This window comes from Miscanthus floridulus, chromosome 1, assembly GCF_019320115.1.
Source record: "Miscanthus floridulus cultivar M001 chromosome 1, ASM1932011v1, whole genome shotgun sequence".
In the NCBI taxonomy this organism is placed as follows: Eukaryota; Viridiplantae; Streptophyta; class Magnoliopsida; order Poales; family Poaceae; genus Miscanthus; species Miscanthus floridulus.
The window spans coordinates 127,323,465-127,347,773 of record NC_089580.1 but is presented as its reverse complement, the minus strand read 5'-3'; the positions used below and the strand labels follow the sequence as shown (position 1 = coordinate 127,347,773).

The window sequence follows — 24,309 nt, the reverse complement described above, 5'->3', positions numbered from 1 at the left end:
CATACTGTCTTGTTATTGACAACATATTGTCAATGTGCGCCTGCTGAACATATGTTTCCTCTACTTAATTGTGTTGCATTAGTTTATCCACCTGTACTGAAATCGCTAACCTCACTTCTCTAGAAATACATCTTGTGTGCGTAAAATCATTTTTATTTTTACTATTTTGGATTTAAACTGGACGCCAACATTTTGGAAACTTTCTAATTTTTTTGTTCTGTTTTTAAAGATTCTATTCTTGTTGACGAAATATTATATTATCTTTTTGTTTGTCATTCCACATAATGCATTATGATTCTATGGGTAGGCCTCTAGGGTTTTATGTGCTTTCATAGTTTTGTAAGAACATTCTTGCACAGGAAAGTTTTGTGAGAAACTAGTTCAGCTGCGCATGTCTACCTGCAAGTAGAACAAAACCCAGAACGATAACCTGAAAGCATAACAGCATCCAGCAAAGATCGAGTAATCATTTGCTTTCGCAATGCCCTGTCAGTGCTATAGTTCCTGACATGCATTAAATGCTCTGAGTTCCATTGAATCAGTCTTGGTACTTGCTCAATGATAGTATGTGGGTCCATATTGAAAGGTAATCAGATTTATATCATCTGTCTGGTTCAAACATAGAATTGTTATTGTTCTTTAGTTCTTTGTATATATGAGTGGAGCACCCTTAGGTGAAATCTCATACTTATTAGTCTGTTGGAATCTCGCAGGTTTAGTTTTTTTTTCTTTTCTTTTTGAAGCATGTAGGTATATATGTCTGATTGCATGCGTATATTGTTTTGACCATTGAGACATTATATCACTTTGATCATTGATATTTAAAAATCATTAGAATTGTACATTATTGAAATACAACAGTCATACCAATTGCATATTATTAATCTAATTTGTTTTCTGTATACTGATACTTGGCAATCAAAACCAAAAATGTGATGACATGCATTTGCAATTGGATGAAGTAATTTAAACTATCCTTTGGCTCTGTACTCTGGGTGTTGTTTGCTATGGATATAATCATGCCATCATTGACATCCATGTGTTGTCCAGGGTCATATTCTGAATGATGATGCAAAGTTCTTTGCGTAAAGGGTCAACAAATCTATAGTTCTAAAATCTAGGATTTATGGGGGCAAAATGTACTGTAGTGTTCATTCAGATGTTGTCATGTTATCATGGACAGTAATTGACATGTGGTTGCTCTGTCTGATCTGTTCCTAAGTTTTGGAGCAAGGACCAGCAAATCACTGACAAAATCAAGCAATTGTGGTCATTCATGTCTCCACCTGGAAAAGCTGTCATTTCTGCATTGCCCATCATGAAATAAATAGACAGCTAATTGTGTACTGTGAATATCATTTTGAGTTTTATGACATCATGCACATCTTTACTGTGCATTGAATTATTGACTTTGCTCGGTAGGCACATCCAAACAAACTGATCTTGCTGCAACTATAGCTAGTTCGCTACAACTAAAAAAAATAGAATCTCTGGAGGAAGAGGGTTGTAGTGTAAAAGGACCAAGCCTTACCCCGAATGGCTTCACAGACACCAGGCGACACACATCAGGTTCTTTTTCATTCAACGAAATGCTGGGAGCTTGTGCCCTGTCATGCTGGTGACACTCCTAAAGCAGGTACCATTCTATAATTTTAGCTTCAGGGAGTTAGTCAAGTCACATGTGTAACATTCCTCAGTCCTCACAGGTCGTCATATTTTTTGACAGTCTGTGCATGTTACCTGTTTCTGAAAAAGCATTGTGACAATATATTGCCATGGAAGTTGGCATTGATAATGTGCTGATCTGTGAGTTCTAGTTCATTGCTACTATTTACAAGCGACATTGCTACTGTTATACAAACAAAAAATGTGTGCTTGCATCAGTAAGTAATTCAATATCAGTGAAATCCTTACATTTACACATCACTGCCATAATGGCGAACAGAATCCATGGCAATTTCCATATTACTTGCTGAAAGTTGAACAGTGTCTAGCGAAGTTCGACTAACCATTTTCATTCATATTGTCCTATTTGTGCTACAGTCCCAATATGTACTAGTATATCTTCTGAATTGTGGCACTTGCTCAGTTACAAAATTTGACATCTGACGATATTGGCAATATTCAACTTTTATATATATCTTATGTCTGGTTTCAAATAGTGAATGCCCATGGTTCTTTGTATGCATGTTTGGAGTAGCATTAGGTGAAATCTCATATGTGTCCAATTTTTATACCACAAATGAGTTTTGTTACCTCTTCTGTAATCCTGAACGTCCATATATTGGAAGCATCCTGGTAAAGTTTAACTGCTGCTACCTCAAATTGCAAATATTGCTATATACTAAGCATCCTGGAGTAAGTTGCTTTGAACATCAGTATGTGTTGTATACAACATATCACTTGGACTGCTACTTTTTTAGTAATATGCTTTTATAAATCACAAAATTGTTACATTATTGGAATAATTTTCATGAAAATTCAAGCCATGACAAATTCACATTATGAACTAGATGTTCTATAAACTGACACATGGTATTAGTAGTGCATGCCAAAAATGTTGATCTGGTTCAGTTATATTTGTATTTGGGTGGAGTGGTTCAGACTATCTGTTGCTCCAGTTTCTGTTTGATATGATTATAATGATAATGATGCGATCATTGACATGGGTTGTCCAGGGTCAGGTTCTTAATGATGATGTGTTCTGAGTGAAGGGGCTCCAGATCTGTGCTACTGGGAAGCTAAGACTGGTGGGGGCAAAATGTACGATGATGTTCGATAAAGTACAATCAGAAGTTCAGAATCTGTCATATTATGGTCGACAGTAATTGATGCATAGTTGCTCTGTCTAATCTGTTTCTAAGCTTTGGAACAAAGACCAGAAGATCAATGACAACACAGCAGCAATGTCATTCATGTCTATACCTGGCAAAGCTGTCTTTTGTGTATCGACTAACGTGAAATCATTTAGATAGGTACTGTGTCTTGTGCGTTCTCGTTTTAGATAGGTACTGTGTCTTGTGCGTTCTCGTTTTAAGTTGTAATGATATCATGCACATGCACACCTTTGGCCCCGTTCGGCTTGCTGAAACTTGGCTGAAAACACTGTTCTGGCTGAATTATTGTGAGAGAAAAACAATGTTTCGGATGAAAAAACAAGCTGAGTAGTGCGGATTATAAGGTAAGTCGAACGGGGCCTATAGTAAACATAGAGGTCATTGCTCCTTAAAATCAAGAGTGTTTTTTAATCAACTGGGATGCTTATAGTAAACATAAAGTGACTTAGACATTACCTACCAGAGTAGGCAACTGGGATGCTGATAGTAAACAATAAGAGTTTCTGGCATTGCCCAAGGGCTAAGGGTGTAGAATCTTGTAGTTTAAGAAAGGAACATGCATGGAAGTAAACCATTGTCGAGTACATTCTATTCATTTTCGTGTAGTTTTGAACTTTCGATGCTTCATTTATGGGAGTACTGTTGGTTTTATTTAGAGTGTATGATCTAGCTTATGCTCAGCGCCTGTGTACTTATTTGCGATCTTTCTTTTAAGCCAAGCGAACAGTACCCCCATCTGCGTTAAGACCGCACCATGTGCCTACTTGATGAGTCAAGACCGGTGCTTGTTTTGTGTGCTACAACTCTACAAGCAGGTCTACGCCACTAACTAAACCTTATTGTATTATGTTAGACAGTTAGTAGAGCATGTCATCTTAACTTTGAGGTCTACTAGACCAGAGAGCTACTGGCTGCAGCAGGCTGCTGCTGTAGCTCCATGTCGTTATTGCAGTTCCCCTGGCTGCTTACAGAGACCACTGTCCCCTGTTCAAGGGTCTTGAACCCTGTCTCCCTTCGTCGAGTCCAGGTCCACGGAACTCCATTTTGATCTCCCCTTGAGAATCTGAACTTGTTTCCCCAGTCAGCTTACACTGCTCCTGCTCCATGGTTTGAATATTGCAGGTGTGGCTCAAACCGGGCGACACGACGACGAAAACCGCATAAAAGATGCCTTGCACTTGCAGCGGCTTGAAGAGACCGTCTTCCTTCGCATGTGAGGACCACGGATCTTGCACGATGCTGCTGCCTCCAACCATAGATTATCTAATCTTCCCTGAATTGTTAGATCTGTGATGTGAAGGCCGACGAGCGTTGAGCGTTGTTCCGTGTGGATGTAGGACCTGGCACTGGCATGCATGGGTTGGATGCTGCCTGCTGAAATGCTGCCCCGGTGTTTTGTCAGGATTATCTCACCCACCCGACTAATCCCGTATTATTGCTGCCAACATTGATGACCTTGTCTCTGACGGCTTTGGAAGAGCACTGCTCATTAGTAGTAGTGTAGTACACAGTTTTGTCATTTGTCTGGCGCTCTGGTCCAGCTCCAGCACGACACCAACATACCAACCATGCATGTCTCGGGTATTCACTCATCTTTCACTGGCAACTTTTACGGGAGCCCAGATCTTGTTTTGGACCAGATTTAGCCCGTCAAGCTTCAGTCTGAACTGAGTGCATCTCCGCATGTCGTCGGCCTGGCATCGAATGCACAAGTTTTTGCCGAATTTTTACATGAAAAATGGATGAAATCGTTGGAATGCTGAGGAAATCACAAGGCCAGAATGTACCTACGGTTTGGGACCGTGAAAGCGCACTGTTTGGAAGAGCAAGGGGGCGCGGGAGACAGCATGGACACGGCACCAAACGCCTTGTCCCCACCAGACGTCTACTTGTTTGTTCTCACTCACCAGCTCGCGCGCCCCCACACCGATCGGCGACCCGCCTGCCCCTATATCATCTTCGTCGCCCCACTCACTCGCCGCTCGCCTCGCCTCGACTCGTCTCGGCTCACACGCCTAGCTACACGCACGAACCAGAGCTTCTCTCGCTCGCCTTGCCGTGCCGTGCCGTGCGCTTGCTCTTTCTCTCTCTCTCCATGGAGGCCTCGCCGTCTCGCAGCGACAGCTTCTCCCGCGGCGGATGGCCCAGGTGCAGGCCACGGTCGTTCGAGCGCCTGGACGTCGATGCCGCCGCCCTAGGCGAATCTTTTAGCATCTCCACCGCGTCCTTCATTGACATGGACCCCGAGGAGCTGTTCTCGATGCGGTGGACGACGTCGGAGGAAGGCGGGTTTCACTTCGGCCTGCAGCCGCGCGCTGGGGCGGCGTGCTCCTTCCCGCTGCTGGCCAGCGCGGGCCTCGTGATCTTCTCCGACGACAGCCTCCTTCACCTTCCCTGCGAGGGCGGCGCCCGTGACGTTAGCGGCTCGTACGCCGACGCGTCGGCGTGCTCGTCGCCGGCGGCGTTCCACACGGCGCACAGCACGCCGGCATCCGTGATCAGCAGCTCCTCGCGGTCGCCGCGCCCAGGCGCAGGCGGCGCCAACAAGCCGCTGCTGGCGACGCGGAGGATTCTGCTCAGGTACCTGCGCTTCCTCGTGCCCCTGTGCCGCAAGGCGAGGGCGCTGCGGCTGCCAGTTCCAGTGCCAGGGCGGGTGTTCTCCGCGCCACGCTCCAGGGCGGTGGCGCCCACGACCCCAGCGCGCCGATCGACGTCCAGCGCCTCGTCTGGCGCCGCGGAGTACTGGTGCCACGGCAACGCCGACGTCGCCGTGCACGACGCCATCCTCCACTGCAAGAAGTCCTTGCTGACCGCGAGAACCGAATGCTGAACACCGCATGCAAGAATGGGTTCTTGCAAGAACACTTTGGGCGAAGCGACAAGATTCGAGAGGAACATGGATATAATATTTCATCTAGTCTTTCTTTTTCACGTAATTTTGATTTCGCGTGTATGTACATGCAGTACAGTGGTGAGGAATTGTGCCCATGGGAATTTGATCTTGTTAGGCGGTTTACTGTAGTTACTGTCTTTGTACAGTAGAGGTACGGTACGGCTTCTCTGTGCTCTGTCTTCGCCCTTGCTGTGTGTAACTATGCATGCATCGGCCCAGTGCAAAGAGCTGGAACAATTCATTATCGGCGGGACTAGCGCCCGTACGTCCGCATGGACGCCCGCATTGTGCCCGCCGTCGCCCCACCCGGGGGGCCACCTCCGCGTGCTCGTCGTACCACCACATCCGCGCCCATCGTGCTCGTCGGACATCCTCGTCATCGCAGTCGCCGAGCTCGAACTGTCGCGTTGAGATGGAGGAAGGGAAGGGAAGGGAAGAGAGGGAAGGGAGAGGAGAGGCCGAGGCGCGCCGCACGAGGAAGGAGCCGAAGCTCCGCGGCATGTCGCTGTTCGCCAGCCACCGACGCCATTGCAACATGTGCAACATTCAATTTACTTTTGAAATATCTAGATGAAATATTTACAACATACGTCTGAAGACAGATGAAACACTTGAAACATACTTTTAAAACTCTTGCAAAAAAACTGAGAACACTTGAAAAGCCATTAAAAACATATGCAACATCCAGATAAAACATTCAATATTTGTGTGAAACATATTCAACATCCCGATAAACACACTTGCAACATACGTCTGAAAAAACAGATGAAACATTTGGAACAGACGCTTGCAACATACACGTATAGCCATTGCAACATATGCAACATCCTGATCTACTTTTGCAACATCTATATGAAATGCTTGCAACATACCTCTGAAACATTGAAACATATAAAACATACACTTGCAACATGCGCTTTTCAGCAAACCCTGGCAGGCGGGCGGGCGGGTGGAGCACGACACAGCGGGATCCGACGCTAGGTCGCGGTGGAGGAGGATGGAGCCATGACATCGCGGTGGAAGAAGTGGGGTCCAGGACAGAGAAGGCGACGAAGAGCGCTCAGGCCCACTGCGTTGGCACGGGAGGAAGGAGGCATCGTGGGAGGAGGGCGCAGGGGAGGCGAGAGTGTGGCGCCAGGGAGCGACGTGGAGAGGAGCAGGGACGGGACGCAGAGGAAGGATGTTGGGAGCGTCGACTCAGCGGTCGATGCCGGCATCGCGACTATGGCGATGAGAAGAACTACGCAACGAGTGATTGGGCGAGGAGAAAGAGAAATGTGTATGTTCCGTTTTTTAGATGGACCGTGAGGGGAAGCAGACTGGGCTGATTCGTAGGCCCAGGGAGGCACGTCCCGACAGACGGACACCCTCATCAGATCATTATCGATGCACTATTAGGTGATTAACAGCACCAATTTGTTGCAAACATTACCTATTAAACATCTCATTTATTGGACCAAATAAAAACCCATGTGTTTTTCCCCTGGCATGAAGCTGATGACCAGGACATGGCACGGGGGCACCTCAGCATTCAGTATCTCACATTTCCATTTGCACAACCATTAAAAACCATTGACAATAAGACGTTTGAGGGGTCTAACACGTTTTTGCATCTCCAAGTTCTCAGTCCGAAAGCAAAAATCTGTTGCTGACAAATGTTTCGTGTTTGGGAAATGAATCATCAAAGGGCCTCAGGGAGACATATCGAACGCCACTGCATACTCTCCGTCTCAAACTACTTGACCTTAGCATTCAAATTTTATTCCAAAATAGTTGTCATTCTCATAGTCTCATTTCTCAATGCACATTTCTCTTTTCTCAATACAAAATTTTCTTTTCACAATAGTACATCTCTATCTTTATTTCTCTCTATACCTCTCCTTGTTTTCTGTACACTACACATTTTCATCATTTCTTAATTCTTGTTTCTAAACCTAAAATGTCCTCTCTCTCTCTCTCTCTCTCTCTCTCTCTCTCTCTCTCTCTCTCTCTCTCTCTCTCTCTTCTTGTTTCCTGTACACTACACCTTTTCCGTTCCACTTTGACGGTGCTCCTCCGTTTCAAATTATAAATCGTTCTAACTTTTGTAAGTATATTGATTTTACTATGCACCTAGATGTAGGTCATGTCTATATATGTAAAAAAGCTATGTGTCTCTAGAATGACTTATAATTTGGAAAGGGGAGTAGAACAAAGTGCCTCTTTATCTTGAAGTTTTTAAAATTCCTTTTACGCATGGAATATTTTTCTATTTGTAGAATCATTTTTATTACATACGTGCTCGATTCTCCCTTACACTCCATTTATCTCACTCCCAGCTCCTTGGTCATTTTTTTTACAATTATTAATACTCCATCCATTCCAAATCATAAGTTGTTTTGATATTTTTGATACATTGAATTTGCTATGTACGTAAACTAGCAAATTCGATGTACCAAAAAATTGTAATGTTCCGACTTATAATTTGGAACGGAGGGAGTACCATTTTTTTCACATTTGTAATGTTCCGACTTATAAGAATGAAAACAGTTGAAGCGGTATAAATATTTGTTGTGGACGTAAAAATGATGTCAGTAAACCAGGAGCCGCCTACGTGAAACGGAAGATTGCTTGTCCTACCAAAGGAAAAGATATTTTCTAACTCCCCCAACATTTTCTATCGAACTTTTCAACGTTCAAGAGGAAGGTCGAGTGTTCGAAGACAATTGGCAGCGTTGCTTCACTTGGCAACCCTCTCGATGATGAAGCCACCTAAAACCTAGGAGCACATGCTTAGCTGCCAGATGTCCAGACTTTCTCACCCAACGCTCATCAGCTCAAGAAAATCTATCCTACCCTCTGCAATCTACCTACAACCTACTGCAGGAGACGAGTGGAGTACTTGAGCGTAGCAAAGATATGATGTGATGCGACGGTGTCCTGACGATAACGTGGGAGGACTTTGTGGAGGCTGAGCGAGTGAACAGTGTGGCGATGCTGATCCGTGTACGCTGCTGGGCACTGATTGATGCCTTCGCGAGTCGCGATTGCATGAGGCAGCTTGGCAGGGCAGCCGATGGATGGCCGGTCACCTATCACCAGTTCGCCGTTCACTGCCTGGCCGCACTCGCACGAGTATATGCGACTACGCGGCGGAAATCATTGTGCCGGTCGGAGCAGGGGCACGCATCCACCCCACCCTGCGTACGTGTCAATCTGCACTACCAGCTAGCTTAGCGCCTGCTGCCGGTCCTGCCGTGCACACTGCTGCTGCACAGCACAGCGTTGTCGTCGCATGTATGTAGTACATGGGCTGACGTGCAGTGAAACCGCATTATCTCCGGCAGGCAATTCGGCATGAGACAGAGGGCGTGCAAACGGGGGCGTGCACTGTACGTACGGTTGGCTCGCCACCTTAATCTTCTAAGACGCGTCTGCCGCCGGCCAGGGACAAGCCGGCCGATCGATGTGACGAGTTGCCGGCCGCCGATGGGAGCTTGGGTTGTCGTATCGCCCCGGCCGGCTGCCGACCGGCGATCGTTCTCGATCGTCGAAGATGAGATGGCGCCATGCGTATCGTATCGGCACACGTACCTTATCATCTGAACGTTCAAGGTCGGCCGCGCGCTCGCGCTTGCTTGTTGCTGCTTTCTCTATGTGGGCGCGACGACGGCGGTGTCGAGTGGAGTGGAGTGGAGTGGAGTGGCCGGATCGTGTCGTCGCGAGCGGCCAAAAGATGCGGACAGGACAGGGATGGCACGGCGCGGGGGACGTGGGCTATACGGCTAGGGTGGCCCTGGCCGAGGGTCCGGCGTGTATGGTCGTTGGGGCAGCGGTCGTTGGCCCGGGTCTCCGGGACCGCGCGCGCATGGATGGCGACTGGTCCGCCGTTTCACCTTTCACAGGCGAGCAGGGCTCCGGTGCACGGAGCCATGCGCGTGAGGGCAAAGCGTAGGGGCCTCGGCCCTCGGGTCCTGAGCCTGACCGCGACGAGCGTAGCTTTCCCACTGGCTAGGCTAGGCTGATGAACTGTTTGTGCTGCTGGGCTGGGGTTGGCGCGGGCCGCGGCCTGCAGGGAGGTCTGCGAGCGACGGAGCGTGGACGTGCTCTACTTTCGACGGAAACAGGCTTCTCTGGTGATACCGATGGGCTAGACCTTAGTATTTTTCGGGACGACTCAAAAAAAAAAAAAAAAGAACCCAAGTTTTTTTTAGGGAAAAAAATCGTGTCCACCACCATCACACCAATCACATTTTTTAAGGCAAAAACTGTGAGGGGAGTTCCCTACAGTATTTCAATTTTCAATTAAAAGGGATCGTACGGGGGAATACAAACATTAGCTAAAACAACATCTAACGAAAATCAAAAGGAAGAACTAACGTCTTCCTTGAAGCTGAGCTGACTGAAAGAGACATTATGTTTTGACTGATTCGTCCATTTTTGAAGATCCCGTTGTTTCTCATCTTCTATAGATTCCCTGGCTTACAATGAGCATGACTACCACGAAGAATGATCCCGTTCTTTCTCATCCTCTAGATTCCTCAGCTTACAATGGGTTTCCATGAAGAATGGTAGGTTGTGCTAACTCCTGGCAAGACATTGTGTTTTGAAATAAGAGAACCAAGTGCTATGGTTTTCGTCCATTTTCGAAGATCCTACTGTTTCTTATCTTTCAGATTTTCGAGCTTGAAGTGAGCACGATTTCTACAAAGAATGGTAGGTTGTGTTTGCTCCTGGCAAAAGATACTCGGGACATACACGTTTTCTTAATGCAAAAACTGAGGGAGTTCCCTACAGTATTTCAATTTTCAATTAAAAGGGATCGTACGGGAGAATACAAACATTATCTAAAAAAGCATCTAGCGAAAAACAAAAGGAAGAACTAACATCTTCTTTGAAGCTGAGCCGACTGAAAGAGACATTATGCATGTTTTGAAATTGGAGAACCAAGTGTTGTGACTGATTAGTCCATTTTTTAAGATCCCGTTGTTTCTCACCTTCTATGGATTCCCCAGCTTACAATGAGCATGACTACCACGAAGAATGGTCCTGTTTTTTTCATCCTCTAGATTCCCCATCTTGCAATGAGCATGGTTTTCCACGAAGAATGGGAGGTTGTGCTGACTCCTGAGTCCTGACAAGACATTGTGTTTTGAAACCGAACAAATTGCACTACTTCAGCCGTACTTTTCAGCGAACGGACGATGTTTTTCTCTCACAACAAATCAGCATAAGCCAAATTTCAGCGAAACGAAAATTTTTGTCCATTTTCGAAGACCCTAATATTTCTCATCTTTCAAATTTTCTAGCTTGAAGTCAACACGATTTCCACGAAGAAGAATGGTAGGTTGTGCTTGCTCTCGGCAAAACATACTCTGGACAAGAGGCTCCTAGTGGATATTAATTCTTTGCTAGCATCAGCGAGCAAACAGGCAGAAGAACAAAAGGTGACCAGTTGAAAGGATCTATGAATGGCTACAAGGGGGGTGTCGGTATTTTGTAAACCGGTCTAGGAAGACGATGGTAGCATCTAAAAGACACGAGGATTTATACTGGTTCGGGCTGGAGCCCTACGTCCAGTCTCAGAGATGATCGAGTGCGTATTCCTCGCTTGAATGCTCTGAAGTTCTTACAATGGGGGTGCAAGAATGGTGGAAGAGGTAGGAGAGCTAGAGCTAGGAGATGGGCTGCCCGAAGGGAAGCTTCAAGAGCCCTTCTACGGTGTAAGAATGAGTGAATGAGAGTCGGATCCCCAAGATGGGTGCCCTGACTGCCCTTATATAGAGTTCGGGGCCAGGGCGTGTACAAAAGAAGAAGGTTCTCCCGACCGAAGGGTAGTGAGCCTGAGGGAGGACCAAGCTAACATGGCTTGCAAGCTACACCATCTTGTGGTGCACGTCTGGTCGTGGATGTCGTCACGGTCCTGTGGCCACGTCGTGGCATGGTATAGCGTGATGCTACTGTGCCGATCGTGGCGGCACTATAGGCACGGTGGTGGTCCGCCAACCGTCCTATGCGACATGGTCTCTGTCGTGGTCTTCGTCATCGTCTTCTGGTTTCCTGGGGCGTCGTATAGAAGTTGGTAGCCGCCCCCTGGTCGTCGATCACCCGGTTGGCTTGTGGAGCTGTTGGCCACGATCCTGAGCGTTGGGGTCATGGCTCCCGCCGATCAGGATGGCCTCTAAGTCAAGGCCTTCATCGTGGATCCCATCCTATAGTGGGTGGAATCGTACATGCGTCTTGTCGGGCCATATCGGTGGGTCGCCGTACTAACAGCCACCGCCGTGCGGTGTTGTCTTGTCCGTGCTGCGTGGCGTAGGGATATCGTCTGACCAGGCCGAGGTGACCGTTGTCCCCTCGGTCCTTGCGGGGTCAGTGCAGCGTGCTTACTCTTGTCAGAGCGGGCACGTTTGGCTGGGCTCGACCTCTCCCTATTCCTCCTAGGGGTCGGGACGGGGGAGAGGTCGTGAGTCTCTTGCGCGTCGTGCGGCTAAGGCAAAAGGAGGGGTCGCGGCTGACCTCGGCCTTGGCGTTAGGCCTATTCTGCTTGGCTTAGCTAGGCCTCGATCATTCGGGCCTTCGCTAGCTGATGTATAGTGGGCCGCTCGGCCTGCTAACTAATCGATGCCTTAAGATACCTGGGGTTATAACCCCGACAGGGTGAAAACCTATTGGAAATTCCTTCAAAGACAACACTAGGCCAAGTGATTAGTACTAGAGACAATCCTAGTAGCCACTATAAACCTAACCTGTTCACTTTAATGCAAGTTCTCCTATATAATTCTAGTAGCAAATTTATCTGTTCCAACCGAACCACACAATCTGCTCGAAGCTAGGAGTACTGCTAACCGAGCTACACAAGTAAGCAACTAGGCAAACTACTTCTACTTGGCTAGAGAGCTAGAACTACACAAACTACTACAGAAGCACAAGTAAGAAACTAAATACAAGTGTAGTAATAGAGCAAACCAACAAGGGCAAGTGACACAAGATTTTTATCCCGAGGTTCAATTGCTTGCCAGCAACTTAATCCCTATCGAGGCAGATCCTATTAGATCACTACTTCACTAGCCTCATAAGCACACAAACTCAGCCCCTACAACTCGGGCACTAGTGCGGAAGTCGGTGGATCACCAAATGACCTCTCTAACCCTCTTGATTCCAATAGAATTGCTCTTCGCGAAACTCATGCAATGATGAGCACAAAGCCCCACTAGTCGGAGCCCCGCACAATCACCAAGTGGTGCTCATCGATCCACCATGACACAAAACCATCTAAGTGGCGGTAACTAGCAAGAGTAAAGAGAACTTCATTGCCAATATGATTCCCAATTGGCACTAGGTGCAAACTCTCAATGCAAAGCACTAGAATCCTCTCCAATCTCACACAAATGCAATCTCTAGCAAAGCAAGTGAGCGGAGTGTGTTTCTCAAGCTCTAGGTATGCAAGAATATCAACCAAGGGCACCAAAAGAGCTCACAAGGCCAACCACCCACGTATTTATAGCCTCAACCACTCAACTAACCGTTGGGAGCAAAGGACGGTGTCACCAAAAACTCCAATGACCACCTAAAAATGTTAGAGAGATCCCATGGTCAGATTTTGATCTCAAGCATAGTGTTCATCAGCTTTTCTCGGTGCTTGCAGATGGGCCACTACCGGAGAATATGGTGGCCCCCTCTGAGCTGTAACTGCTACACAGACGACTGTTAGAAAGCAACGGTCAAACCCTCCTTTTTTAGGGTTCTTTGGTGGCCACCACGAAAATATTCCAGTGCATCCAAAACCTTTCTAGACACTTACATCAATAGAGCTCTAAGGGGTCACTAGAAAAGTTCGGTGGCCCGCACTGGAACAAGTGCCAGCCCTTTTTGATTTTTTGTGTGTTGCACAGAAACACGCCACATGTCATCTCTTTGGGGCGCTTGTCTCTAGTGCCTAGCACAAGGGTACCATCGAAAATCAGGTGGTCCGCAATTAACATAGCTGTGGCACGGGCTTTTCTCCGGTGTTGCCCTCCATGGGAGCACCGGAACTTTGGTGCCCCCAACATAGTACACTCAACATAGCATGGACACCGACCCTTTTCTCTGGTAACCCCCTAGCTAGGGCAAAAAAATTTCTGATGAGGGTAAAACCCTGCCCCGAGAGCTTCTCTTAAATGTTTTCAAAACTGCTAACCTCATATGTGTTCCAAAGAAAACACCATCACCTTAGGCACTGAGTTAGCTTTTCAAAAAAAAAATCAAAGTATTTTCACTTTGCTTCCTCACCACATCACTAGCCCTAATGCACATGCATTGTTAATTCTCACCTAGTGGCACTTGGACAATTGTAAATACATTAGAGCTTCCTCTTAATAGTACAACTATCTATCCTAAATCCGACCATGCGCTCTATTTCATCTTGGTCGATAAAAGCAAAACCCCCCTATGCATATGCATTTGCCTTCGAGATTGCTGTCCATCTTCTCTCCATGGTTGAGCACTTTGCTTAATGGTCATGGTTATCATCTCCACCATCTCCTAGCATGGCTCAATTCCATTATGTGGACCTTAGCTTAATCAAACTCATTAAAAGCATTAGTCCACTAGTTGACACTCAATTACCAAAACCAAACTAGGGCTTTTATCGATGCCCTCTTCCTCATTATTTGGACACATGACACACTTCGCATCTTCTTCCACAACAAGAAGATTTTGTCTCCTGACCAACCATGCAAAGAATTTGATTCTATTTGTGCACCTTGATTTCCAAATCCGGGAAAAGATCATGTGTGTGTCCATGTTTTGGAAAGCTAGCTTGTACATTTTGCTGGATGTAACTCCATTTTGTCATTGATGCTAGTAGGTAGGCTACACAATTTAGTGAAAGCCTCATGGAATACCCATATTTTTGCTAACAAACATAAAATATATGTATATATGTATATAATACTATAGCATGTGTTGTTTGTTAGATGTTGCAAATTGCAAATATGTCCATGAGCACAATAGAAACCAGCAGTAGCAGCCTGAAACCCCATTAGGGCACGTACAACGGCCGTGCTGACCGTCATCTCCAGATGGTCATTTTGCAAAATCCACCCCCGTTTGCTACAGTAGTTGAAGAGAGAGAGCGAAGCCGTCGCGTCGTGAGACAACGATGAGCGCTCGTGCTCCCAGGCGAACTCGATGGCTGAATTCACGTTGTACGAAGCCGTCGTCTTGAGCCGACGTCGCGCGGATCCAGCTGCGCGCGCGCGAAGTGAAATATTCACGCCAAAAATCCGCACATATATGCCTCAGCCGCGCCATTTTTCATTGCCATTCTCGCCCAAATCAGTCTCAGATGCCCTTGCGCCTTCACCGAATTTCGTCTCGCGATGTCTAGCCAGGATTTGAAGAGAAAGGTGACGTCAGTTTTGAAGAACAAGAAGAAGGCAGCGCCACTAGTGGCAACGGCGATGGCGGCAAGGGTGAGCAGATTTCCTCGTGGAAGCGGCTCATCCCCAGCACCCAACCTCACCGGTTTCAATGGCGTGGCAGCGCCCTTCCTCGGTCACGGAAGCAGCTCGTCCCCAACACCCAACTCCTCTGCTGGTACGATTCATCCTCAATCCCTGATAGATGGCTTGGATTCTTCACCAATCCATGGCAGACGAGGCTACCTAGTCGGATTTGGCGCAGTTGCCTCTTCACATGGCAGATGTGCCTCCACCAGTCCAAGTTCTCCTCCGTTCGGGCATCAATCAAATTGGGATCCAGCATGGTAATCCTTGATTTGCTTCAATTCTCGCGTTTAGCTGTAGGCTATAGCCTTGATTTGATTGAATTCGTATTCTGCATTTCTGCTCATGTAGGAAAATCTATCCTGCTATGTTTTGCCATCATAGGAAAATCTATCATGCTAGGTTCTGCGATTCTATTTTAGTTACCTGTATGCTATGTTGCCTTGGTGATTTTCTAGACAACAGAGAAATAGTGGTAGTTCAGTTAGTTCTTTTTCGGTTAAACATGCCAATACATGGAACCTCCAATTCTAACTATTGAATGCTTTCAGTTACTGATAACTGAATAGTTATTTGATCATTGATTTTTTTCTAGCTACTGGATGTTATCAGTTCAATAGAATTGATCACTGATTTTTTTTCTAGCTACTGAATGTTTTGTAGCTACTAATTTTTTTCTAGCTACTGAATGTTGTTAGTTCACTAGAATTGATCACTGTTTTCTTTTTTGTAGCTATTGAATGTTGCCAGTTCACTAGAATTGATCATTGATTTTTTTTTCTAGCTACCGAATGTTGTCAGTTCACTAGAATTGATAACTGAATGTTTTCTAGCTACTGATTTTTTTTTTCTAGTTATTGATTTTTTTACTTGTTTTACTTGTCTGTTAGTTTGATAAATACATATCCAGTAGAAATTTGATAAGAAATATATACTTGCAGGGACAATAGCACACATCCCCTTGGTGGATTTATAGGTTTATTCAACAATCAACCCCATTTATCACAGAATTCACATTTTGTTGGTGTTCCATCTCATTATGCACCTTTCAAGGCACCAAGGCCTGTTGATGTTGGCATTAGTTTTGCCTCAATAGATGCACCACAGCCTAACAACTGTGGAAGTTCGTCTCAAGAAGTGGAAGTTTTATCTGACCAGCAGGCTATTGATGTTGATAGCGATACGGAGAATGTCAGGACTGAGAAGCGGATCATGTGGACACTAGAAGAAGACGAGAAATTGATGAGTGCTTGGTTGAAAAATTCAACGGATTCATCCGTCGGAGCTGATAGGAATAATGAGCACTGTTGGGGTGATGTTGTTAAGTCATACAACATGACTATCCAGTCACATAGGAAAAGAAATTCAAAGCAAGCCAAGGATCGATGGCACAAGATTAATCGGTGGACCGTGGCAATCCAGATGCTAGCATATGGCTCGCCGGCCGACCAACTTGATGAGGTACTAAAAATTGCGGCAAGCACTTGTTTGAAGATTCTAGGAAAATTTGCCATAGGGGTGATTGAATGTTTTGGTCAAGAGTACCTGCGCCCTCCTACAAGTGATGAACTAGAAAAAAATTTACAAGAAAATGAGACTCGTGGTTTTCCAGGAATGTTGGGAAGCATCGATTGTATGCATTGGGCATGGAAGAATTGTCCGAAAGGTTGGGCAGGCATGTTCACACGTGGTGACAAAGGTGTTCCTACTATGATCCTTGAAGCAGTGGCATCTCATAATCTTCGTATATGGCATGCTTTTTTTGGTACCGCCAGATCTTTGAACGACATCAATGTCCTAAACAAGTCACCACTGTTCATCAATGTTCTAAAAGGGGAAGCTCCAAGGGTACAATACACCGTAAATGGAACACAATATGATATGGGCTACTATCTAGCCGATAAAATATATCTAGAACGGGCGGTCTTCGTGAAGACAACATCAGCCCCTCAAACGGATGAAGACAAATTGTTTGCATTGATGCAAGAAGGAGCGAGGAAAGATGTCGAATGCGCATTTGGCGTATTGCAATCCCGCTTTGATATTGTTCGTCGACCATCAAGGTTATGGAAGCAGGGGGACGTTATCAACATAATGCAAGCTTGTGTTATCCTTCACAACATGATAGTGGAGGATGAGAAGGAATTGGTTAGAGTTTCCTTAGATTTGAATGAGAATGCAAGTGCGACAATAGTGCTCCCGCTTGAAGTGCATACAAGTGATAACCCCAATCCATACTTCGCGGAGGTGCTTAAAAGGAATTCCGCTATCAAGCACGGCTAACACATAGACAACTTAGGGATAATCTTGTCGAGCATATATGGAAACGCTATGGAAACAAAAAAAAATTAGACATAAATGTTTAAATCATATTTGATTTATGGGGAAGAAGATCATATGTTATATTTGAGTTATGAAATATATTATATTACATTATATATATAATATATATGATTTACTTTGAAGGATTTATTTTGTATCAATTAGCAACATAATGATACATAGAAATAATATTCATGATTGATCACAGCTACGTACAAGCATTTAAACCATTTGTAGATAGAAAACAGCTATATGAATTATATCAACTATCTGTTTAGCCGTGTAACTCACAGACAGCGGCTGTCTCATGCCCTTAGCCCATCACGACATCATGCTCGCATCGCTGTAGGCTCTACTCGCTGTCTCGCTCGCATTGGCTGCCGCAGAAGGAGAAGGACGGAAGCGGCGGCGGCGGCGGCGGCGGCGGCGCCGGCGCCGCGGCAGCCAGCGGCGCAGCGACTCGTATCCTCCCCCTCGGTCCTCCCCGGCTCTCCCCCTCTCCCCCTCGGGCCAGCGCCCCTGCACGGCTGCGCGACCTGCGTCCAGCCCTAGCGGCCGACGCCACGACGGCCGGGATTCTCTGCAGGCTGCAGCAGAGAAGCGGCACCCGCCGGCGGTCCGGCCCTTCCCCTAGGCCCCTCCGGCCCTCCCAGTCCCAGCTCGAGCTCCGACTTGAAGGTCGAAGAAAGGTGAGCACAGTCAGATCCATTGAGTAAGAATTGGAGTTTTCGTTTTCTATTTTTTTTCATTGGATTCTTGTAACATAGATGAAGAAGAAGGGTGTTAGCATATTTGCCTATTACTATTGCACATTTGCATCGAATTTTTTTTGTATATGGAATAGCCAGCTATGAAATCCTGGCTCCGCCACTGAGTTAGGTTCACAAAAATGTTATTCTTAGCCATACTTGCTTTGCTTGAGATTCTTTTCCCACCTTGTGCATTACCATCCAGTTTACTTATATCTCTAGGTTATTTTTATCCCCTCTTCAAGTGCAGTGTTGCTCTCTCGTGATACCCTGAGTGGAGTTCTTAAACTTTTGGTTGAAGTGAACTGAAGACTTTACACATTGCCTCATGCATGCACATACATCTTCAGGCTAAAAGAAATGGAGAGTTCCAGTTCTGGTTCTTGTGGCCAGGGTGAGTAGTTTACCCCCATTATGTTGTTTGGAGTTGTTTACTCATAATGAATGTAGTAATTAAATTTGTGAGGTTCAAGTAGATAAGTTTAATTGTGTTAACAATACAATGTAGATTTCTGCTCGAAAGTTTGATGCTGTCTCCGGTGATTCCTGTTGAATGCTAAACATGTGATTTAATTGTAACCTTGTCGTTAGCTGTATGTTGTTCTAGAGTCATGTACTCACATTAATTTGGAATTCATTTATGTTCCGCTAATAATTGGGGTTGATTTTCACAATGATATAGTTTAACAAAGTCTTTGGTTTCATGCTACATTGGGAAATGGTTCAACATGGATATACATTTAGGAGGAAAAGCTGTTTTGGCAACTTAACACAATAGATAGTGATATTCCTTGCAGCTTATCTAATATAATGAGTATGGCTGGGTTGCTAGGCATTCTAGGTAAATAACTCCTTTCTTGTGAGGAAATAAGATGGAAGTTACTGTAGATTGTTATGGAAATACTAGACATGCTACATATTTTTTTTTTCTAGCGAAAGTGGTGCAATTGAAGTGCATTCTACGTTCGCGTCTTTGATATGCTTTGCTGAAGAGAACATCACATTGCAGGTACATTGTATCACTGGCTTGTGCTGTTTGCAGTTTGGCTTTGTGGCAGCCAGCATGTTCTGTCTCAGAAAACACCACTTGAACCAAAAGATAAATTCCTTCTGTCTGATCCACCTATTGGTCTCTTTGATCCCATAGAGATTTCACCATCTGTTCTTCCACACAATACTAACCCTGTTGAGCCACTGTCACCTATGTATCCAAATTACACATCCTATGATCCAGTCTTGACTGGAAAATGCCATGTAAATTTTTCTGCACTCTCTTATGTCATGGAGAAGACAGCATATGATTGCTCCATTCCTTTAGCACCACTAGTTGCTGATGTTATATGTTGCCCCCAAGTTAATAGCTTGATGAATATTTTCCAAGCTGCATATGGCAGTGGAAACGATACCCTAGTTCTCAACCAGGCTTCAGCAAATGCTTGTTTCTCTGACATTATGAACATCCTTGCAAGCAAAGGGGCAAACACCAACATCCCTGAGTTATGTACTCTGAGGCCATCAAATCTTACTGATGCTTCTTGTCCTGTGAAGGATATTAGCTCCTTTGAGAAAATAGTCAACACAAGTAAACTCCTAGATGCATGCAGCAGTGTTGACCCACTGAAAGAGTGTTGTAGGCCAGTTTGCCAACCTGCTATAGCAGAAGCAGCTATTCACATATCTTCAGGTGGGGCTAACATGTTTGGAAGTTCTAGCATGCCAGGGAGCGCTGTTGGGATTGATGTTGTTAGTGACTGTAAAGGGGTAGTTCACTCCTGGTTATCTATGAAGCTTTCATCAGAGGAAGCTAATAGTGCTTTCAGAGTATTATCTGGTTGCAAGGTGAACAAAGGTAAGTGATGTCATACTCTCTAGGTGGTCAATACTGTAAGTTTCATTGTTATCATGCACAAAACCAAGTGAATTGCCTGATTCTTATTCTAAATGATGTAGTTTGTCCATTGGAGTTTGATGAACCTTCTTCAGTCGTTAAGGCATGTGGCAAGGCATCATCTTCAACGCCTTCATGCTGCGCAGCATTGCACTCTTACATTGGAACTAGGCAGAAACAGATATTTGTCACAAACCTGCAAGCAATTAATTGTGCAACAAAGTTTGGATCAATGCTACAGAAAGCTGGTGTGGTGGATGATATTTATGGGCTTTGTGACATTGACTTGAAAGATTTCAGCTTGCAAGGTATGCACTGAAGCCCTATTTACTTATCTTCAATATTTTATTCATCATGGAACCCTTTTATAACTCTCTTTTTTTTTCCTTGGCACCACTTAACCGAAGCAGCTTTTGGACAGCAAGGTCAGTGTCAATCAATCAACTTTGTTTGATACTTTGATCCATGGACTTCCGTGACTTGATGCTAATTTCCAATCTTCACTATTGTAGGCTGTCTACTTCGGAGCTTACCTACAGATATTGTGTTTGACAACACTACTGGCATTAGCTTTACATGCGATTTGAGTGACAATATTGCAGCACCATGGCCCTCCTCATCTTCTGTCCAATCATTGTCACTTTGTGCTCCAGGTAAGGAGCAGGCATTCTAATTTGGGCCACATTACTACACTTTCCGAAATCACAACATGATTCTCACTACTTTCTTTAACATGTTCAATACTACTGTTTGTCTAATCACATTGGCATCCTCTTTTGGATTCAGAAATGTCGCTGCCTGCTTTGCCTGTCTCGCCGAAATCAGAAAGCTCAGGTACTTAATTTACAATTTGCTGCTGAGGTATCATCTACTGTTTTCCATCCTCAGCAAATTGAACCTGTATCCTTTTTCTTCACCCGTAGGTCCCTCCAGAACTGGGATCGGCGTTTTGTTGCCGCTTGTATTCCTCACGACGACCATCACTCTCTGAGGAACACTTCATCTAGTGAGCCAGAAGCTTCTTTACCCCATGTTGTATTTTTCCACTTCTGTGCAGGCCCGCGTGTAAATTGTATGAATTACATTCTTGTAAATGAGCCTCCCCCTCTCTTTTTGGTCCAGTGGATAGATCAGAGAACTGTTGTGTTAGAGTGGACTGTTGTACCATTTTGGGTCTCTGAGCACTGGTTGAAAGCTAGGTCTGGAGCTTCACTGGAGATGATCGAATGGCAAGTAACAATCAGGACTGCCCTTTCCAATGTTCATAATCGAGGTTACGTGAGCCGCCTGATATCTTGAAATGCCCTATCGAATTACCAGGTACACTTGAAGCACCACTAGAATGAGCAGCTGGATCTTGGGTGGATCATTACCCATTTACCCCCACTTTCCCTGGTCCAACCAGCAGCCTGTTGTATGCATGCCATGATCTCGACCTCTTGCATGGCTGATATCACAGGGCAATAAAGCAAAGAGATCTTTGCCCAACTTGCAACAATGCTAAATAACGCAAAAACAAGATCAGCAGCTACGCACAATATCAGGGCGTTCAACAATTCTGGGAAGAATAGATTTATGGGCAAATGCCAAATCACAGTTTTTGAACAAATATCAGCAACTGTTACACTACAGATTCAATTTAACAACAGGTTTCGAACAGATATTTCACTAATGTTACACTACAGATTGAAAGATTCAATTCAACTGTTGGTTGATCTGCTGGGAAAGCAGCTACAAGTGTGTTGAATGTTCTGTTGAACTTTGCTGCCGCAGAGGGGTGCCATCGTCAGCATCCTGCGAATGAGAGGGGGTTGATTCACTCGATGAAGGCTTTGCACCAGCTGAGATGATGTTCTTGAACCAAGCTCCCTGGAAAGCAGGGCTGCCTCTGTTTTGGTTGTTACCCGGTGACTCGGGTGAGGCTTGATTTTTCGAAGCCAGGCCTGCCATAAATCTGTATGCTACTCTACTGGCATTCACGATTTCTGTTTTAGCCTGCCTGAACTGCAAAACATAAATTCACAAGGAAAACAATGATGACAAAACAGAAAGGATAAACAGAAAGGTATTGATAAAACAGAAAGGTCTATGCATAAAATCGATATTTCAAGCTCCAAACCAAACACATGGGCAGACTGCAAACACAAATATAAGGGATGTTTGTATTGGTGGGGGAAAAACAGAGATCTAAAACATGAGTAATAGACTAGGAAAAATAATAAAAAGCAAGAAGCAATCATAAGTTCATGCTAGGATTAAGTAAATTGGAGATAGCACATTGTATCACAGCAACAGATTCTGAAATTCCCTTACTTTAACTGCTGTGCTCTCAGCAACAACCACAGCAGTATCACCGGCGCTGGCAAAGCGATTAACCCAACCTGCAAGGTTAGACAGAATAAAAGAGTAAGTTCATGGCATTTCAAACCTACGTAACACAATCATGCTAGGCTGCTAGTGCTAGCAACATAGACAAAAATTCAATGATTAAACATTATGATCAGAAATGATTAGCAACGACTTGACCTACAGAAATCTTCAGCCTCTTCAAATTGTCACACAAGTAGGTGCATTAGGACATGAATCATGAAGCAAACATAAAAGAGCCTTGTCTCAAATGGAAACTAAACGATTTTGCTAAGGTAATGAAATAATTAAGCTAATTACTGTTCTTGGGAGACATCCGTCTCACACGTAAGTTTCAAGGCAGGCATCAAAAACCTCGTCAAGTGGCAACGCCCAGTCGCCCACACATGAGCTTGTGCTCAGGTCCACAGTGGCAAGGAAAACAATGAAACTGCCTCTAAGAGCCTGCTAAACGTCTGTGTTGTACTTGTCTTATGCTCCAAAGTTGAGTCTTAGAGCTAGCAGCACTCAGTTTCATACATTAACCATATTATCAAAGCTTCAAGTGTGACAAAACACCAGTTAATTTGCTCAATACTTCAGTGGTAGCAAACACATGCTTTATTTGCAATGTTCAGTTCACACATTTGCTCATTAAGTTTGCTCATTCTTTTCCTAGCAAGAATGTAAATCGCCATCTAAATCAGAGCCTGCAATCTTCCTTCCAATTCGAGGACACTGTGTGTTTTTTTGAACTCGAGAATTGTACATAATGCCACTATGAGATACACCTTGCACAGGTTGTCGCCATTCAGAAGAAGAAAACAATGGAATGCCCCTCCGTGGTCCTTACCTGGGAGCTTGGGGACGCCGAGCCTCTCGCAGAGCACGTCGCAGAAATGGTTACAATTCCTGGAGAGGAGGTCGTACGAGTGGCCCGGCCACTCGCGGCTGAGCTCCCGCAGGATCCGGTTCACGGCGGCGATGCCGCATTCGGTCTCCCCGAGGACGATGCTCTCCCGGTAGGTGTACATGGGGTTCTTCCCCACGGGGCAACTGAACACGCCGCTGCCGGTCTCGCAGAAACCGAACGACCACTCGTCCTCGCCATAGACCTGCGTTGAGGGGTTCAAGAAATGGCTTGAGATTTAGGGATCTGGAGAAGCTGTCGCTCCTTGGGATCTGAGCGGGTGGCGAGGGAACGGGGAGAGGGGAGCTAGACCCACTACCTGCACGGCGCTGTGGAAGATGCCGCCGAGGCCGATGCGGTCCTTGAAGATGTGGTTGATTTGGATGATGGTGTTGTTCGTCTTCTCGGAGTCGCTGTTGGTCACGTCATACACGTGAAGCACCACCTCCTTCATTTCAGCACCCACGGCCCAGCCTCCGGCGGCGGCGGCGGTTGCTGCGGCGGCGGCCCCTATGGGGTTTGGGTGGGGACACGGAAAGCAAGGGAGGGGATCGAAGCGTCGGCGGGTGGTGGGTGGTCGCTTGCAGTTGCAAGAGAGGAGAGGAGAGACAGACAGGAGACGGTGGTGGTGGAGACAGCGGGTCGGGTTGGTCTGCTCTTATCAACCCATTCTGAACTTCATCTTGTTGGAGTCAATGACGATTGGGCCCTCTCAACTAGTTTATTTTCTATATATAAATTAAAAAACAGTGTGTTGCCATCCTTGCGGATAGCACGTGATGGATTGTCCGTCTTCCTCCTCCGAGTGATGCCCTCTCGTCGTCTTCCTCCTCATTGACGTCGTCCTCACCCCCACCAATGGCTGCCTCGCTGTCGGTCACGCCACCATCCTCC

General features: G+C 45.6%; 3 protein-coding genes across 5 annotated transcripts; 2 read left to right on the top strand and 1 right to left on the bottom strand.

The window, feature by feature from the left end:
• Positions 1-4,809: 4,809 nt before the first annotated feature.
• Positions 4,810-5,991, top strand: LOC136493095 (probable membrane-associated kinase regulator 6). Its single transcript, XM_066489142.1, has one exon. The coding sequence runs from the start codon at positions 4,933-4,935 to the stop codon at positions 5,665-5,667; it is 735 nt and encodes a 244-aa protein (XP_066345239.1). The 5' UTR covers positions 4,810-4,932; the 3' UTR covers positions 5,668-5,991.
• Positions 5,992-17,812: 11,821 nt separating this feature from the next.
• On the top strand, positions 17,813-21,354 carry LOC136540712 (uncharacterized GPI-anchored protein At1g61900-like). Of its 3 annotated transcripts, none has more exons than XM_066532735.1 (8): positions 17,813-18,211; positions 18,522-18,665; positions 19,281-20,120; positions 20,222-20,467; positions 20,570-20,584; positions 20,672-20,812; positions 20,946-20,993; positions 21,083-21,354. In XM_066532735.1, the coding sequence occupies exons 2-8, from the start codon at positions 18,632-18,634 to the stop codon at positions 21,148-21,150; spliced, it is 1,392 nt and encodes a 463-aa protein (XP_066388832.1). In that variant the 5' UTR covers positions 17,813-18,211; positions 18,522-18,631; the 3' UTR covers positions 21,151-21,354. The 3 variants fall into 3 exon arrangements, with proteins under 3 accessions (XP_066388832.1, XP_066388827.1, XP_066388837.1); XM_066532730.1 differs by having other exon boundaries at positions 18,517-18,665; XM_066532740.1 differs by having other exon boundaries at positions 18,494-18,665.
• A 350-nt stretch (positions 21,355-21,704) lies between these two features.
• LOC136540736 (deSI-like protein At4g17486) lies at positions 21,705-24,059 on the bottom strand. The gene is made up of 4 exons (XM_066532752.1): positions 23,735-24,059; positions 23,359-23,620; positions 22,473-22,540; positions 21,705-22,163 (listed from the first exon to the last, which is right to left on the bottom strand). Exons 1-4 carry the CDS (start codon positions 23,867-23,869, stop codon positions 21,891-21,893), a joined length of 738 nt encoding a protein of 245 aa, XP_066388849.1. The 5' UTR covers positions 23,870-24,059; the 3' UTR covers positions 21,705-21,890.
• Between the last annotated feature and the right edge of the window lie 250 nt (positions 24,060-24,309).

Bases quoted from the DNA above. Each gene is read 5' to 3' on its own strand.
- LOC136493095 (XM_066489142.1), top strand. From the start codon at position 4,933: ATGGAGGCCTCGCCGTCTCGCAGCGACAGCTTCTCCCGCGGCGGATGG.
- LOC136540712 (XM_066532735.1), top strand. From the start codon at position 18,632: ATGGAGAGTTCCAGTTCTGGTTCTTGTGGCCAGG. The intron at 18,666-19,280 runs GTGAGTAGTTTA...ATCACATTGCAG, and splicing joins TTCTGGTTCTTGTGGCCAGG to GTACATTGTATCACTGGCTT. The intron at 20,813-20,945 runs GTAAGGAGCAGG...TTTTGGATTCAG, and splicing joins ATTGTCACTTTGTGCTCCAG to AAATGTCGCTGCCTGCTTTG.
- LOC136540736 (XM_066532752.1), bottom strand. From the start codon at position 23,869: ATGAAGGAGGTGGTGCTTCACGTGTATGACGTGACCAACAGCGACTCC. The intron at 23,621-23,734 runs GTAGTGGGTCTA...CCCTCAACGCAG, and splicing joins TCTTCCACAGCGCCGTGCAG to GTCTATGGCGAGGACGAGTG. The intron at 22,541-23,358 runs GTAAGGACCACG...CTAACCTTGCAG, and splicing joins CGGCGTCCCCAAGCTCCCAG to GTTGGGTTAATCGCTTTGCC.